General features: G+C 42.2%; 1 protein-coding gene across 1 annotated transcript in view; it reads left to right on the plus strand.

The window, feature by feature from the left end:
• MYT1 (myelin transcription factor 1) overlaps nt 1-16,324 on the plus strand; it is a 198,018-nt gene that overhangs the window by 64,856 nt on the left and 116,838 nt on the right. The window contains 1 exon segment of the mRNA XM_042464901.1: nt 10,567-10,667. Coding sequence (XP_042320835.1) covers nt 10,567-10,667 — 101 coding nt within the window.

The raw sequence follows: 16,324 nt of genomic DNA on the forward strand, positions 1-16,324 counted from the left end.
TTGTGGAGTTCCTGGGAAGACAAAAAGGACTATTCTTTCATGTCCTGATTGGGAAGATGTGTTCAAAGCTGGAACACATTGTTGTTGTTGTTGTTGTTGTTGTTGTTGTTGTTGTTGTGTGCCTTCAAGTCATTTCCAACTTATGGTGACCCTAAGACAAACCTGTCCTGGGGTTTTCTTGGCAAGTTTCTTCAGAGGGAGTTTGCCATTGCCATCCTCTGAGGCTGAAAAAGTATGACTCACCCAAGTTTCCCCAGCATTCCTTATGACCCAGTAGAATTCTTCCACTTCCCCTCTTCCTCATGTACTTCAACTGGATATAAAGCAGTGGCAGCTGATGGTTTTGATTACAGGGAGTTGATGGATCAACTACAGGATTTAGTCCAGAGTCTTTCATCTTTAAAGAAGCTAGAAACCATGCCCTATGAAGAGCATCTTAAGGAACTAGGTATGTTTAGCCAGAAGAGAAGGTTCACGGGTGACATAATAGCCATGTTTAAATATTTGAAGGGATGCCATATTAGGGGTGGATCCAGCTTGTTTTCTGCTGCTCCAGAGACTAGGACACAGAGTAATGGATTCAAGTTACTGCCTTCTTAATATTAGGAAGAATGTCTTGACAGTAAGAGCTGTTTGATAGTGGAACACACTGCCTTAGAGTGTGGTGGAGTCACCTTCTTTGGAGATGTTTAAACAGAAGCTGGATGGCCATCTGATTTATGTCTTCTTGCATGGCAGGAGGTTGGACTGATTGGCCCTTGTGGTCTCTTCCAACTCTTGGATTCTATTATTTTACCCAAGGTATTAAGCTTGACCTCCAATATAGGTTCAGTGCCTTGAATGGGTCCTTTACAGTTCAAGCTAAAACCCAGAACAGATTCACAATCTGCTGCTGAGCATAGCACTGACTATGCTGCAATGTACTTTGTCATTGCCTGGACTTGAAAGTCCATAGCCATGCTGTTTCAGGGTGCATACATACTATTCTAGGAAAGCATTGGCAGTGCCTGTTGGCCATCCACTCCAAGGCTGGATGCCCATCTGAAAACTGGCAGTGAATGGAGAGTTAAAGAGATCTGTCATACATTAGGAATATCACACTAGTGTTCCAAAGAGATTATGATGGCATCTGGCAATAATGTGAAAATGCACTCCCAAAAAGTGGTCATAACCTCCGCTTGGAGAATATAAAGACAAAAGCTGCTGGGCAGAGGACAGCATAATCCGCTACAGAAATGATGTTTTATAATCATGCATTTCACTTTCCCTGACAGACCAGGGTTGATGGGACTTTCATAGTAGTCTGTAGATCTGCCTGATGTCTTCTTGCTATTACCTTTATTCTTTTATATGGAGTGTCTATGAAAATTAGGTACTGTCCATAAGCTAGAAATAAACCTGCACGTTTAGACTTTTAATAATAAATAAAATACATATTTGCAGGGAAAGGAAATGAGTTCCAGGAAAAGCTGAAACTATCTTTCACTCTCAGATAGTGACTTATGAATCCTCTCTGGGTTTTAGTCCAAACTTCAAAGGGCCTGTCATAACCTCAAAAACAGAGTTATGAGGGTCACTAGCAGCTTGTGATCTCAAAGAAATCCTTGAACATATAACAAAGGGAAAGAATCACATAAGATGCCAGATTGAAAGAAGAGTCCAAAACACACTGATGAAGTAATCCAGTTTGAAACTGCTTTAACTGCCAGGTTCAGTGCTAGGGAATTCTGGGAACTGTAGTTTTGTGAGACATTTAGCCTTCTCTGTCAGAGAGCTCTGGTGCCACAATAAACTACAATTCACAGGAGTTAGTAGCACTGAGACAGGGCAGTTAAAGTGGTCTCAAACTGGATTTATCCATTGTGTTTGGACCGAGGTTTTAGTGATGGAATCCGCATAAGAAAATGGAGCCAGACAAGGAACAGAAAGGACAAACTGCAATAACCTTTAAACTAAAAGATTTGTAGGTATGAGATAGAGGATCTAAGGAGAAGGGGGAAAGACCGAGGAAATTAATACAACAAGGAGTGTTCAAATCTTACATTCAGTGTTACATGTGTATCATTGGCTGCATCCACATTGCAGAAAGAATCCAGGCTGAAACAGGGACGTAGCTAGGATTTTAGGAAGGGGGGGTCCAGACTAAGTGCCACCATTATAATGGGGCTTGAGTGCGGCAGCGCAGCAGCACACACCATTCATTTTTCTAATGGAAGGGGGGGGTCCGGACCCCCAGATCCCCCCCCCTTGGCTACATCCCTGGCTGAAACCACTTTAACTACTATGGGTCAATGCTGTGGAATTCTTGGAACTGTAGTTTGTTGTGGTAGCAGAGCTCTGTGGGGAAAAAAAGCTAAATGTCTCACAAAACTACAATTCCCAAAATTCCATAGCATTGATCCAGGGCAGTTAAAATGGTGTCAAACTGGATTATTTCTGCAGTGTAGATGCAGCCATACAGGGAATCTCATGGAATCTTAGAGTTGGAAGGGGCCACAAGATCCATCTAATTCAACCCCTTATCATGCAAGGATATACAGTACATCTATAGCACTCCTGAGAGATAACCCTCCAACTTATGTTTAAGGGCCTTCAAAGAAGAAACGTTCACCAGCCTCTGAGGCAGTCTATTCCACTGTCAAGCAGGTCTTACAACCAAGATGTTCTTCCTAATGTTTAAGTGGAATCTTTCTTCTTATAACTGAAGACATTAGTTGACATTCTAGTCTCTGGAGCATCAGAAAACAAGCTTGCTCCATCTTTCACAAGACATTCAGATATTTAAGGATAGCTATCATGTCACCTTTCAATCTTTCCTTCTCCAAGTGAAACATACCCAACTGCTTAAGGTGTTCCTTATAAGGCTAGGTTTCCAGACTTTTGGTCACACTTTTCTGGACATGTTCCAGCTTTTCAGTATCCTTCTGAAGACACCTACACAAATTGCTTATTTAGGCACTTGTGCAGATTCGCACAACCATCTCAACAAGTGTACGTATTGTTATAGAGATTGAAAAATATACTGTATTATTCATTTTCCAGAGAAAACGTATCTTTCCTGGCAGTTAGGAAGCTTACTTAGAAACAGTAATAAAGCAGTGATGCTTTTGTGCAGATTTCTCCCAGTTTTCAAACATCCTAGAGAACCTTTCTGCAGAGAAAAACACATAGATTATTTTAATTTATTGCAAAGACATCCCACATTTTCTGAACAGAAAATGTTTCCTTCCAATATACAGGAAATGTGGGAGGTGGTTTGCAAAAGAAAAGAAAAGAAGAACCCACATTTTTTGTCTGTGCAGAAAACTCCACAACACTTCAAGACACCAAAACACAGAGATAAAACAATGCAAAAGAACTTATTTTATCCCTTCCCACCATATCAGGAAGAAAACTAAAGTGATTACTTGTCCTTCCATGCAAGGACAAAATAATTGAGGATTTACCTCCCTATCATGTTCAGTATAACACATGGACACAAAGATATTTGGAAGAACAAGAAGCTTAAAGTGAAGATGGAACGGAGAAGAAAGCTGTCAAAGATAACAGGGCAATGGGCCAAAAGCAGGATGGCACAACATGCAGCTGGCATTCTATATTGCCATTGTGGATTTGTTACTTAGGCTGCATCCACATTGCAGAAATAATCAGGTTGACACCACTTTAATTGCTGTGGCACAATGCCATATAATTCTGGGAATTGTAGTTTGCTGTGGTACCAAAGCTCTCTAAAAGAGAAGGCTAATTGTCTCACAAAACCACCATTTCCAGAATTCCATAGCGCTGAGTCATGGCAGTTAAAGTGGTGGCAAACTGGATTATTTTTGCAGTGCAGCTGCAGCCTAAATTGGAGTGATTTGTGCTAGATAATATTTTTGTGGGTTGTGTAAAGTGGCATTACTCTATTCAGAACCAGCTGGTGCCAGGGCTCACTCAGCATGAGGTTCTTTGTTTGTGTTTTGTGCTTGTGCTATCTTGGCACATGAAATGGCTAGGATCAAAGAGAGAGGAGAGAACCATGGAGTACATGTGCCTGGGCCTATCATGCTTTTCTGAGCCAGGCAAGGAGTAGCATGTTACCATTGTGACTCATCTTAGGCTTTTTCAATGCGTGATCTCTGCCAATGTGGTGCAGCAGTATGGGACTCTGCATCCTGATGAGTAGATTTTGCTGCCTGTCCAGTTGTCAAAAATGCCCCCTCCCTTGGCTCTGAGTTGCCATGTTACCTGGTGCACTGTGTTTTATCCAGATTCTGAGTCCATTTACCCAGATTTCCTCCATTCCCATTTTCAGCATCACCTGCCCCAGAACCACCTCTGTGACATCACTGGGACCAACCCCAAGACATCACAAGTGTCCACCCTGTCATAAGGACCCACTCTGGGTTTCCAATTTTGATCTTGAAATCTCAAGGTATAAGATGTTGCTGAACTTGCAGCCCTAGAATGACAATGTTTAAGGCAGTGTGGAGAGTAAAAGCAGGGAGGCCAGCAAGGAGAACATTATTGTAATCAAGTCAAAGAGAGTAAACAAAAATGTTGGTAGCGTCGGAAGATAGTTCACTGAAGCCATAGTGTCAGATTCTGCAGGAGTGCATTCAGATTCATCGCAGAGCATCCAGCATCCTACTGGCATCTCATGCAAGCATACATTCCTTGCTGAAGTGGGTTGACATTTTGGCACAGTGTGAAATGTTTGCATTCAGTTCAAGGTCATGGAAGTGAAGCTTCACATGAAGTGCTGTTGCACATACAGTTGCATGTTGTTACCCAATGTAAATCCATCTGCCCCTGCAGAAACCAACTGTAATACCCCTTCAGCTTAGCACTCAGTTGTGCATGCAGTTAGGCATTCCCTTATGAATAGCATTGCATATTCATACCTGCCATTGGGTTGCCATATTCTAGATTCTGCAACATTGCCCATTAACACAGGCACGATTGATGTAAAACTCTGCACAGGGCAACTCATACCACACAGTGCTGTTGCAGGATCACTGCTACCAACTACAACAGTGAGTTATTACTGGTATAGAGTTTTTACACTGAGGCAGTTCACACATTCTCTGAGAGTTACTGAGTGCATCAGGCTTATGAGCAAATGTGGATTTTCCCTCCAGTGACCATAACATCGAGTGATGTTACACAGTCACTCCAGATATAATATTGCTGGCAGAACTTTCATATATCCCCAGAACACAAACATTTATCAATGACTGCATTCTGCACTCAGGCAAAGTAAGAGTACAAAAGCAAAGCCCACGTATCTGTGAGCCAGGTCACTGTGCAAATGAAATAGCAAGGGACACAGAACCATTTGTGCATGACTTTAGCCCTATTAAGTAGACAGCTACAATTTTCTCTGGCTGCACCTTTGGTTAAACAAGGAAGACGAGTTTCACTGATCCATGTTCTCAAGGTAGCTAGATCTTTTCCTGCTGAGAGGAGTCCTCTTCTGAGCAGTGAAGGGCAGTTAAGAGCATTTTCTTTGTCTTCCTTCCCTTGTGAACTACTTGTTAAGATTTAATAGGTCTGGTTGTAAATCTGCATGAAGGGAAGACAAATGAATACCTTGAGGGTATTTTTGTAAGGTTAGCTCAAGGTATGTGGCTACCACCAGAATAATTATACATTTAGCAAAGATACACATGAGATATAAGTAGATATTGATATGGATATAAATATAGATATAGATGATGTAGATCTAAACAAGGTAGTATTTATTTTAGTATTCCTAAGTTCCTGATGACTGCCAAAGTACAGCTGCTTCTGGAGAAGAACAAATCAGCTTTTTTTAAATAGATGCCAGTCCAAACCAAATGTCATGACTGTTCAACAGTCCAAGATGAGAACTTAGAGATAAGACATTCATTTTCTATGCAACTATCCAATGCGTGAAAAAGGTAAAAATAAAACTAGCACTTCAGATTATTCAAGGCACTTCTTTGAAAATGGAATGGTATTGAAACCACTAGCAACAGAGAATCAGATCTACTCTGAATCTATCCAAGGTGATGGACCCTAGCCTCAAAATAGGTTCAGCACATTGGATTGTTCCTTTGAAATTAGGTTTAAAACCTTGAGTGGATTCACTGACCTTCTGATGTGGAAGGCACCTTCCACTACTAGCTGAAACAATCACCCAAATTCACCATGTAAAGTAAGTCAACCTGGGTCATTAGTAACCCTGTGGCTACCCTTTCAGTTTGTCTTTCCGAGGGATATGGAAATCCTAATTCACACCACTGATTCTCAGACTGAATGGAAGAAAAGAGTAGTATATAAACGTATGATCTTGTATATTTGCCTCCAAAATATCTTCACTAACTTTCTGCTTGTGAACATGTCCTCCTTTTGAAAATGTGGATTTTTCCCAAGGGAAAAATAGGTGTTCTGATGCATTAAAATGCATTAGATGTTCCATTCCACTTTGACACTTCATATAATCATACAATTGGAAGATACCCCCAAGGGCCATCCAGTCCAACCCCATTCTGCCTTGCAGGAAGACACAATCAAAGCATTCCCAACAGATGGCCATCCAGCCTCAGTTTTTAAAAAACCCAGAAAAGGAAATTCGACCACAGTCCAAGGCAGTGTGTTCCACTGCTGAACAGCTCTTACTGTCAGGAAATTCTTCCTAATATTGAGGTGGGATCTCTTTTCCTGAAACTTGAATCCATTGCTCCATGTCCTGGTCTATGGAGCAGCAGAAAACAAGCTTGCTTCATCCTCAATATGATATCCTTTCAAATATTAGACATGACTATCATGTCACCACTTAACCTTCTCTTCTCCAGGCTAATCACACCCAGCTCCCACAGCCATCCCAGATAGGTCATGGTTTCCAGACTTTTCACCATTTTGTTCACCCTCCTCTGGACACTTTCCAGCTTGTCAATATCCATTTTAATTAATTTAATTAATTTAATTAATTTGTTTTCTTTATATACCACTATTCCAAAGATCATAGTGGTGAACAGCAAGTAAGCTAATTAGCTTGAATTGTGGTGCCCAGAACTGGACACTTGCACCTTCAGATGTGTGATGGCTGGAATTAGCATCATTTGCATGAATCCCAGGCAGCTGGCCCAGCATCATTGTATGGGGGAATAAGGACACAGATAGCTGGATTGGCTCACATATGGAGGGAAGCTGGGCAGCTGATGGAGTAGAACAGTGGTTACCAGCCTCTGGTCCTCCAGATGATTTGGACTTTAGATCCCATAATTTCTGACTGTTGGCCAAGTTGGCTGGGGGATCTGGGAGCTGAAGCCCAAAACAAATGGAAGACCTAAGGCTGAGAACTATTGCAGTAGAAGAATTCCATGTCCAACAAGCCAGGACATAGTGTGAATGTCAGTAATACAGAATTGTGGATGTGAAATCTCAACAGGTGGCTTCCTTCTTATTGGGACAGGGAATCCAGGATTTAGTCCACAATTTGAAGAAAGAAAAAGGTTTAAATGTCATAAACAAATGAACAAAGTAGTTCATCAGACCAGGACTGTGTGCTGCTTCAGCATTTTGAGGGCTGATGATCCCTGCTCTTACTACAGAGCATTCCCAGAATCCCAAGAGATTCAGAACACAATGGCCGTTTTCAGAGCAATGCTGTCCAACTCCTCTACCTAGGGCAGCAAAACACCTTGAGCCAGTCCAGAGAAGAAGGATCTGGCTGTCTCCTAGCAACCATGCATTTTAATTTTTAAAACTTGACTCTAGTAATCATAAAATGCTAGGCATAGATCTCTGGCATATGTTGAATAGGAGGACCATCTAGCAATATCTTCTCTCCTCCCAACAAAAGCTCTTGGGCAAAAGAGAAAAGAGCACCCATGTTATAGACTCAGATTCTCTTTGGTAGTTGTTTGTAATATATATTTATGTTAGGGCAACTGCATCAGAGTTATACCATGCCAGAGTTGTATTGGGTCAAGGGCATCACTAGCGGGATTTGGGAAGTATGGGCCACACCAGATGACACTCTAAGGGTGAGTGGCACTGCTGCTTCCCAAATTTCTTTCTTTTGGCAGAAATGGACTGTGGCATTCACTGTGTTCCTTTAAAACTTGGAGCTCAGTGGAAGAAAAGGTGTGAGAGGAGTGAGGCTCAATGGGTTAAGAAATGACAGGCCTCAGGATTTTATTTTATTTTATTATGTTAAATTTTTATTTAAAAACAACACATCTTGCCAAGTTTTTACTTTAATCAAATGAAACTATATAAATGTGAATACATTTAGGCTGTGCTTATAAAGCTGTATTTTAAAGGTATCATTTTAATTTTGCTAGTTCTTTACATCACAGCTACTGCCACTACATTCAGTGATATACAGGAATTATGATTTATGAGTAACATTAGCACAAAAACATTATACTCAAGGTTCTGTACAGTGTATGGGAGGAGGTCAATGGGGGAGGTGACACCAAGAGTTATCACACTGCTTGATGCCAACCCTAGTGACACCACTGTGTTTGGTTTCACTATTGCACAACTGATCAACCAAGGATGTGACAATGCCTCATGCTCACATGTTGAACAATGGTTATGTTGCTTGCACATGCCTGATTCTTGTGTAACCTCCTAGAAAAATTGAATTCTGGCAAAACACTATTTACACAAGCTGAAATCACAAAATTACTTCACTCACCTCTTTCCTAGTAATTATCGACAGGACACAATTACAGTACTGTTATCTCACTTACGTTGCCAAGGCTACATCCTGTAGAGTCCTGTGGTCTGTAGTTTGGTGATGCACTAGGACTCTCTGGCTCAAACTTCTCAGTTTGTTATTATGTGCCTTCAAGTTGTTTCTGACTTATGGTGATCCTAAGACCACACATGGGACTGAGAGTGTGTAACTTGCCTAAGGTCTCTCAGTAGGTTTCCATGGCTGAGTGGGGAATCAAATCCTGGTCTCCAAAGTGGTAGCACAATGTTCAAACCACTACAGCATGCTGACTCTCTGGGAGCAACCAGTGTTTATGCATAATTACATAATTGTGGGAGTTGTCATCTGAGCGAAATGGGAGTACCCCCTAAATTGCAAACTCCAGGATTCCATAGGATGTTTTCATGGCAATTATAGAGGAATCATGATGCTGTAATTGTGTACTGTGAAAGGTCCTCTTATCAGAGCGTGGGAGTTGGGGGGTTGGCAGATGGGCTGCCTTTGAGCTCTGGAAGCAGGCCGTGGCAACCACATGACATAGCATGTGCCCAGAGCAAAATAAAGCCCCGAAAAGGGGCTTATTTTTGCACTACACAAGAAACACCATAGCTACCACCATGCGGTGTAAGGATGCCCCTTTGGCGCTGTGTAATTTGGAGGCAGCACCAGAGGGACGTCATTATGGTGTGGCCAGTGTAAATGGGTGCACACCAAGATGGTGGCCTGCAGGTGACAGTACAGCTTCAAGTGTGTAAACTCTCAGCCCTATCTGAGCCTTAGTTTGGGTGAAGGATGGCATAAAGTGCTGGTCTGTACACCCTCGTTGATGTTTTGGAACTGCAGCTCCCAGAATCCCCCATAGGTAGTGGAGGCTTCTGAGAGCTGAGTTTTAAGAGCGTGACTGGAAGATTCTGAGACAAAGTTACTTTTTCATGCTCTGATCCTTATGCTCTCTGCTCAGCCTCTCCAGCCCTCCCCTTCTGTACAACCTGATCATACATCCTGATGGAGACAAGGGGCACTGCCTGGAATCCTGTTGGTACCTTACGTATCTGTGAATTTCCCCTACAGAAGCACTTGGGCATTTTTGTCTCAAGTGGAAGATCCTTGTTACCTTCAAGTTTGTGGACACAGAGTTGTTCATTTGCCATCACTGCCAAGAATTGCAACTAGGGGTGGCTATTCTGGAAGTTTTAATTGTCCATGGTTTTGGAAATGATATTCATGGAGTACAAGTTGAGTCTCCCTTATCCAAAATTCCAAAATCCAAACTATTCCAACATTGTCTATATGGGTGGTTGAGATAGTGACACCTTTGCTTGCTGATGGTTCAGGGTACACAAAATTTATTTCAAGGACAACATTATTACAAATATTATGCATAAAATTCCCTTCAGGCTATGTGTATACAAAACATAAATGAGTTGGGTCCCATCTCCAAGATATTTCATTATGTATATGCAAATATTCCAAAATCCAAAACACTCCTGGTCCCAAGCATTTCGGATAAGGGAAGCTCATTCTGTAGTTTTAATCTGTTTTTTAAATTGTTTTTATTTCTGCATATAATGTTTTAAATGTCATTATCCATTGTAAATTGCCTCAGGAGCCCTGGTGGGCTGGGAGGTAATAAATTAATGTTGTAAATAAATAAATGTGCATGTGGGTATGCACTTAGTTGTGTGGTTCAGGTGCACAACATTATTATTAAATATAAGGGGTCTGCAGCACAATCAATGCATGCAAAGATTTACACCATGCTATTCCAAAATTGGACCTCGATCTATAACACACACACACACCTGAGAAGTCTCTTTCTTGGAGTACTGATTGTTGTAGCCTTCATAAGCCACATGTGTTGCTGATGCTGTGTCTTTCTCTTCTATCCTCAGAAAATGAGTTCCGAGGCAAACTGCTGAGTCAAAAGTGGACCCGTGGAGAAAGGATCAGCAGTTGTGAGACAACAAAAAGCCTCCACAGCAGGCACATCAAGGTGAGAAGGCAGCGCCCTCCCCCTCAAAGAGAAGTGGTGTTTAAAATGAAATAAATTCAGGATGTCCCGAGATATACCACACTACCTTGCACGATCAGTAGCTGGAGGGTTAGGTGATGTAGAGGCATTTCAGAAAGAGAAATCTGTGGGAAAATAGACGGGTCTGTTAACAGCCATAGGCCACAGTAGCTAAACAAATCTTCCATATTTATTAGCAGTATATCTCTAAATACCAGCCACAGTCGGAAGGATCGGTATGTTCATTGCTTTGAGGGCCTAGAAGCTTTTGGTTACACATTTTTGAGACATGATACCAGCTCAAGTAAACCTCAGAGAGATTCTTTGGGCAGCTGTCATTTCCACACACAACCTGGATGTGCACACACAACAATTATTTGACTATTTTCTAGACAAGGCAAATGTTAAATGGATTTGTAATTGGTTGACTGGCCAAACCCAAAGAGTGCTCAACAATGGCTCCTTTTCACCCTGGAGAGAAGTGACCAGTGGGGTCCCACAGGGCTCTGTCCTGGGCCCAGTGCTATTCAACATCTTTATCAATGACCTGGATGACAGAATTGGGAGCATACTTATCAAATTTGCAGATGATACCAAATTAGGACGAATAGCTAATACCCCAGAGGACAGGATCAAAATTCAAAATGACCTTAATAGATTAGAAAGCTGGACCAAAGCTAACAAAATGAACTTCAACAGGAAGAAATGTAAGGTACTGCACTTAGGGCAGAAAAATGAAATGCACAGATATAGGATGGGCAACACCTGGCTGAATGAAACTACATGTGAAAGGGATCTGAGAGTCCAAGTAGACCACAAGTTGAACATGAGTCAACAGTGCAATGTGGCAGCGAAGAAGGCCAATGCACTTTTAGGCTTCATCAATAGAAGTATAGTGTCTAGATCAAGGGAAGTAATAGTGCCACTGTATTCTGCCTTGGTCAGGCCCCACCTGGAATATTGTGACCAGTTCTGGCACCACAATTCAAAAAGGATGTTGAGAAACTGGAGCGTGTCCAGAGGAGGGCGACTAAAATGGTGAAATGTCTGGAAACCATGTCCTATGAGGAAAGACTTAGGGAGCTGGGGATGTTTAGCCTGGAGAAGAAAAGGTTAAGGGGTGATATGATAGCCCTGTTTAAATATTTGAATGGATGTCATACTGAGGAGGGAGAAAGCTTGTTTTCTGCTGCTCCAGAGACTAGAATGCAGAACAATGGATGAAAGCTACAGGAAAAGAGATTCCAGATCAACATTAGGAGGAACTTCCTGACAGTAAGGGCTGTTCGACAGTGGAATGCATTCCCTCGGAGGGTGATAGAGTCTCCTTCCTTGGGGGTCTTTAAGCGGAGGCTGGATGGCCATCTGTCGGGGATGATTTGATTTGGATCTCCTACATGGCAGGGGGTTGGACGGGATGGCCCTTGTGGTCTCCTTTCCAACTCTATATTCTATGTTCATAGGCTACAATTTCCAGAATCTGCTGGCTGGGGAATTCTGGGAGTTGTAGTCCATAAAAGGGTCCTCCCAAGCTGACAGAAAATCCACCCATCTCCTTTCCTTCTGTTGGTCTACATCCTGAGATGCATTGGGTAAAATTTCACTCCATGCATCTGAGGAGGTAGATCTCTGTGTACAAAAGCCTATGCTGCACTTCTTTTACTCAGTTAATCTCAAATGTCCTACAAGATATCTTTGCATACTGATATTCCAGATAACATGGCTATGTTTCTGAATTCTCCCGCAGTTGTCAAGCCCATAAAGGGTTTGAAAGAGAAAGAAGTTACAATTCCATGAACAGTTGGCTGGGGATATGTCCCATTGAACTCCATAGGCATGACTTCTGAGTCAACATGCTTAGTAGTGTTCTTGGAAGGATCACCTTTGCTTTTTATAAAATGTGCATCAATTTGATACCAATATCTTTTTTTCTTGTACATCGAGGGTGGAAGAAATGCAGCCCTGGCATCCTTTTCATGAAATAATTTTCATTGTCATTACCATCATCATCGTCCCAAAGTAAGGCCAAAGCTTATCATCATCATCACCACACTGCAACCATCAACAGAGCACCACCAATATACCTGGCTCTGTACAAAAATAAAGCAGTAAAAACAGATATCCCTGGCAAAAGAATGCAAGCTAATAAAAAGGAAATATGAGAGAAGGAAGGAACTAACACAAATAAGGCTGCATCTGCACCACAGAAATAATGCCACATGACACTAATTTAATTCCCATGGCTCAAGAAGGCTAAATATGTCACAAAACTACAAATCCCAGAATCTCATAGCACTGAGCTATGGCAGTTAAAGGGGTGTCAAACTGCATTATTTCTGCACTGTAGATTAGACCTAAATAGCCAATCTAGTTTATGGGCAAATCCAAATATACAAAATTGTGAGGGCAAAATTATCTCAGAGCTCCAAAGGTCACAGAAAAAAGGTTTTTCATTGAAATTTTAAAAGAACAATTGAAAGTGCAGCCCATTGGTGTTCAGGGAGACAACTCTAAGAATACTGAGAAAGGGGGAAGCCCAGGTAGAGAGCCCAAATCCCTCCAGTCAAGAAAGAAAGGTTCCTGATTCCCACAACAAGATCAGACTTCTGGCCAAAATATTCATCATGAGAAGATGGAGACGGGGGGGGGGGGGGGGGGGGGAAGGGGGGGAAAGAAAAGAAAGTGCAGGAAAAGGTGGTTAGTAGAAAGAGGAAGGGAAAATGGGGTGTTTGATGGCTGTGAATCCATTTTGGATCTTAAAGATGCTAATCAAAGTGCTGAACCAGTTTTGGAGATAGGCTTCTAGTTCTTGCACAGCCCACTTAAAGTCAGGAATAAAATCCAGAGCAGATTTTCCCATCATCCTCCAAATGCTTCAGGCTGTTCTTTTCCTTCCTATCCTCTTTATAGTTGAGCCCAGTCACTATGACACAAGGGATGTTGCTTGGAAAATCCCTAGGATCATAACCAAAGATCTTTTGCTTCAAAGTAAAAAAAGAAGCACAATAAATTTCAAGGAGACAAGCTCTGAATTGTGGAGTTAAATCACAAAGGGCTTCCTCCTCTCCCAAAGACAGAGGAAGAAGCTCCTGACAAGCCAGGTGAAAATCAGAGATGCAGTTGCAAGTTCAATGAACGCCATTCACGATGAAAGAAGAAAGCCTAATTAAAAGTCCTAGTGAGAAGGAAGTATGCTGAAGAAAGAAAGTGGGTGGCGGTGTTTGGACACAGGAGGGTATTTAGGGAAAGGGATCCAGCTGCAACTTTTTCTCTCTTATTTTTCTTTGAAAAGGAAAGGAAAGACGGAACTGTCAAAAGTTCAGGCGGAATTCTCTTGCCAGGAGACCAGGGAAGGCTTTTATGGAGAGATAGCTTCCGGACGAGTCTTGGTCCTGCTGAAACAAGGTGGCTTGTGTCCCCTAAGTAACAAGGCTTCGTCTTATAATGGTAGAGACAGACTCCGTTTAAGGCAGCTGAGCCGGCCTCTGTCCAAACTCCGTCTGCCAGTTACGCAGCGGCAGCAACAGCCAAACAGGGCCTCTCTTCAACTTGCTCAGTCCAACCCCTGAAATGTCCTCTGACACTTCAGTTGTTTGAGAGGGGACCATTTTGCCAGGTGTGGCTTTTGCCATCACAGTGCTGCATTGACCCGAGAAGCGGCACCTGGAGGAATTCTCCTTTCGGCACAGCTCTCAAAGTTACAGAGCCCTCTCAGTGTCTGGACCCTCTCCATCACACCCACGGTATTTCACCAGTGCTGAAAATCCAAAGAAGAGTTATTCAGATGGAAGAGAATTGTGTTAGGGTCACTCATTGAAAGCCTCTGGTGGCTTCCATCTCAGTGGAAGGGTGTGCTTTGGGTTTTAATCTAAACTTTAAAGGACCTGTTCAGACTTTGCAGATAGGTTCTGCAAACCTAGCAAACCCTCAAACCTTGAAGCATAAACTAAAACCTGGTCTTGATTCCATCTTCCATTCGCTTACCTGCTGCTGCTGGTTTCACATCTCCTGAAAGTCCTTATAAGACAGTGCTCACCTTGCCTTAGAAAACTGCCCTTTTAAAATTGTATACATGCACACACATACACACATCATAACAAAAACAAAAAAATAACCATAAAGACAAAATACAAGACAGATAATGAGGGAAAGACTGCAGTAACAAAAACAATACATATTTCATATTCAGTATAGTGCCATTCTATATATCAATTTAAAAGGAAACAATAGACTCAAAAGACATTACCATTAGTACTATTGTTGTTTTTGTGCGCCTCAAGTCATTTCTGACTTATGATGACAATAAGACAAACCTATCATAGGGTTTTCTTAGCAAGGGGAGTTGCCGTTGCCATGATCTGAGGCTGAGAGCCCGTGACATGCCCAAGATCACCCATTGGGTTTCCATGGCTGAGCTGGGATTCAAACTGTGGTCCAGAGTCCTAGTTCTATGCTCAAACCACTACACCATGCATACAAATGATAGATCTTAGGGGGTAAGTATATTACATATACTTCCTTCTTATATCTGGCTAGTTCCAACCCCTCCTCCTCCTCTTCCTCTTCTTCCTCTTCCTCATCATCATCACCACTATTCATTTATATCCTGCCTTTCCCCAATACTGGGACCTGGCTTCTTCTGTCAAGTCAACAAGACTGCATAGGCCACACTGCCCTCATGCTTTAGTAGATTTCTCATCTAGCATCCTCAAACAATAAGTTTCACAATTCCAAGCAGCTTTGAGTTCTGTGTAGGCCAGAAGACTGCAAGCCTTTATGTCACACTGCCCTCATGCTGAAGTCGATTTCTCATCCAGAGCAGAAATTTCTCAATTCTAAGCCGTTTGGAGCTCTGTCTAGCCTAGAAGCCTGCATGGGCCACATTGCCCACATGCTTAAATAGATTTCTCATCTGGCATCCTGAGCTGCAGGTTTCTCAGTTCCAGGCATTTTGGATCTCTGTGTAGGCCAGAAGATTGCATGTCATTGTGTCATACTGCCCTCATGCTTAAATACCAGCCCTGGCAACGGGCACACAGACCCATTGTAATGCTTTGTCACCACTCTTCTGATCCGCTCCTCTCTCACGGAAAGAAACTCTCTCAGTTGTATGTAGTTAAATGTTTCGTTTGCGCCCTTCACTTCTGCAAATGAAAACTGACAAGCCAACTTCATTAGGGTTGTTTATTACACAGCAGTAATTTTTAATTTGAAGCCTTGGGAGGAGCGAATGGTAACCTCTGGTAATCCAAAAATATGTCTCAGGAATCATGCTCCCAGGATGCAAAGCTGGTGAAAACCACACACGCCACATTGACAAAGCCGTTTTCTATACAACAGTGAAGGTCGAGGAGGGGGATTAAAACAGCAAACTGCTAGTTAATTCAGCTGTGAATGAGACTCAGAAGGGGTGGGATGTCAGGAAAACTTAGATCAAGCAGCTGGGAAGACCCTAAAGGAAAAAAAATCAGGGCAGGGGGAGGAAATTCAAAAGATATCTATGCAACAGTGGCTAGGAGCTATAAAACTGATGTGCAAGAGCAATGTCATTCCATGCAGGTTTATAAAATACAACCTGTTTCTTCAAAAATCCTGCATATTACAGCCAGTGGTAAAATCTCCCTTTGCTATGGCTCATC

Source organism: Sceloporus undulatus, chromosome 4 (assembly GCF_019175285.1).
Source record: "Sceloporus undulatus isolate JIND9_A2432 ecotype Alabama chromosome 4, SceUnd_v1.1, whole genome shotgun sequence".
NCBI lineage: Eukaryota > Metazoa > Chordata > Lepidosauria > Squamata > Phrynosomatidae > Sceloporus > Sceloporus undulatus.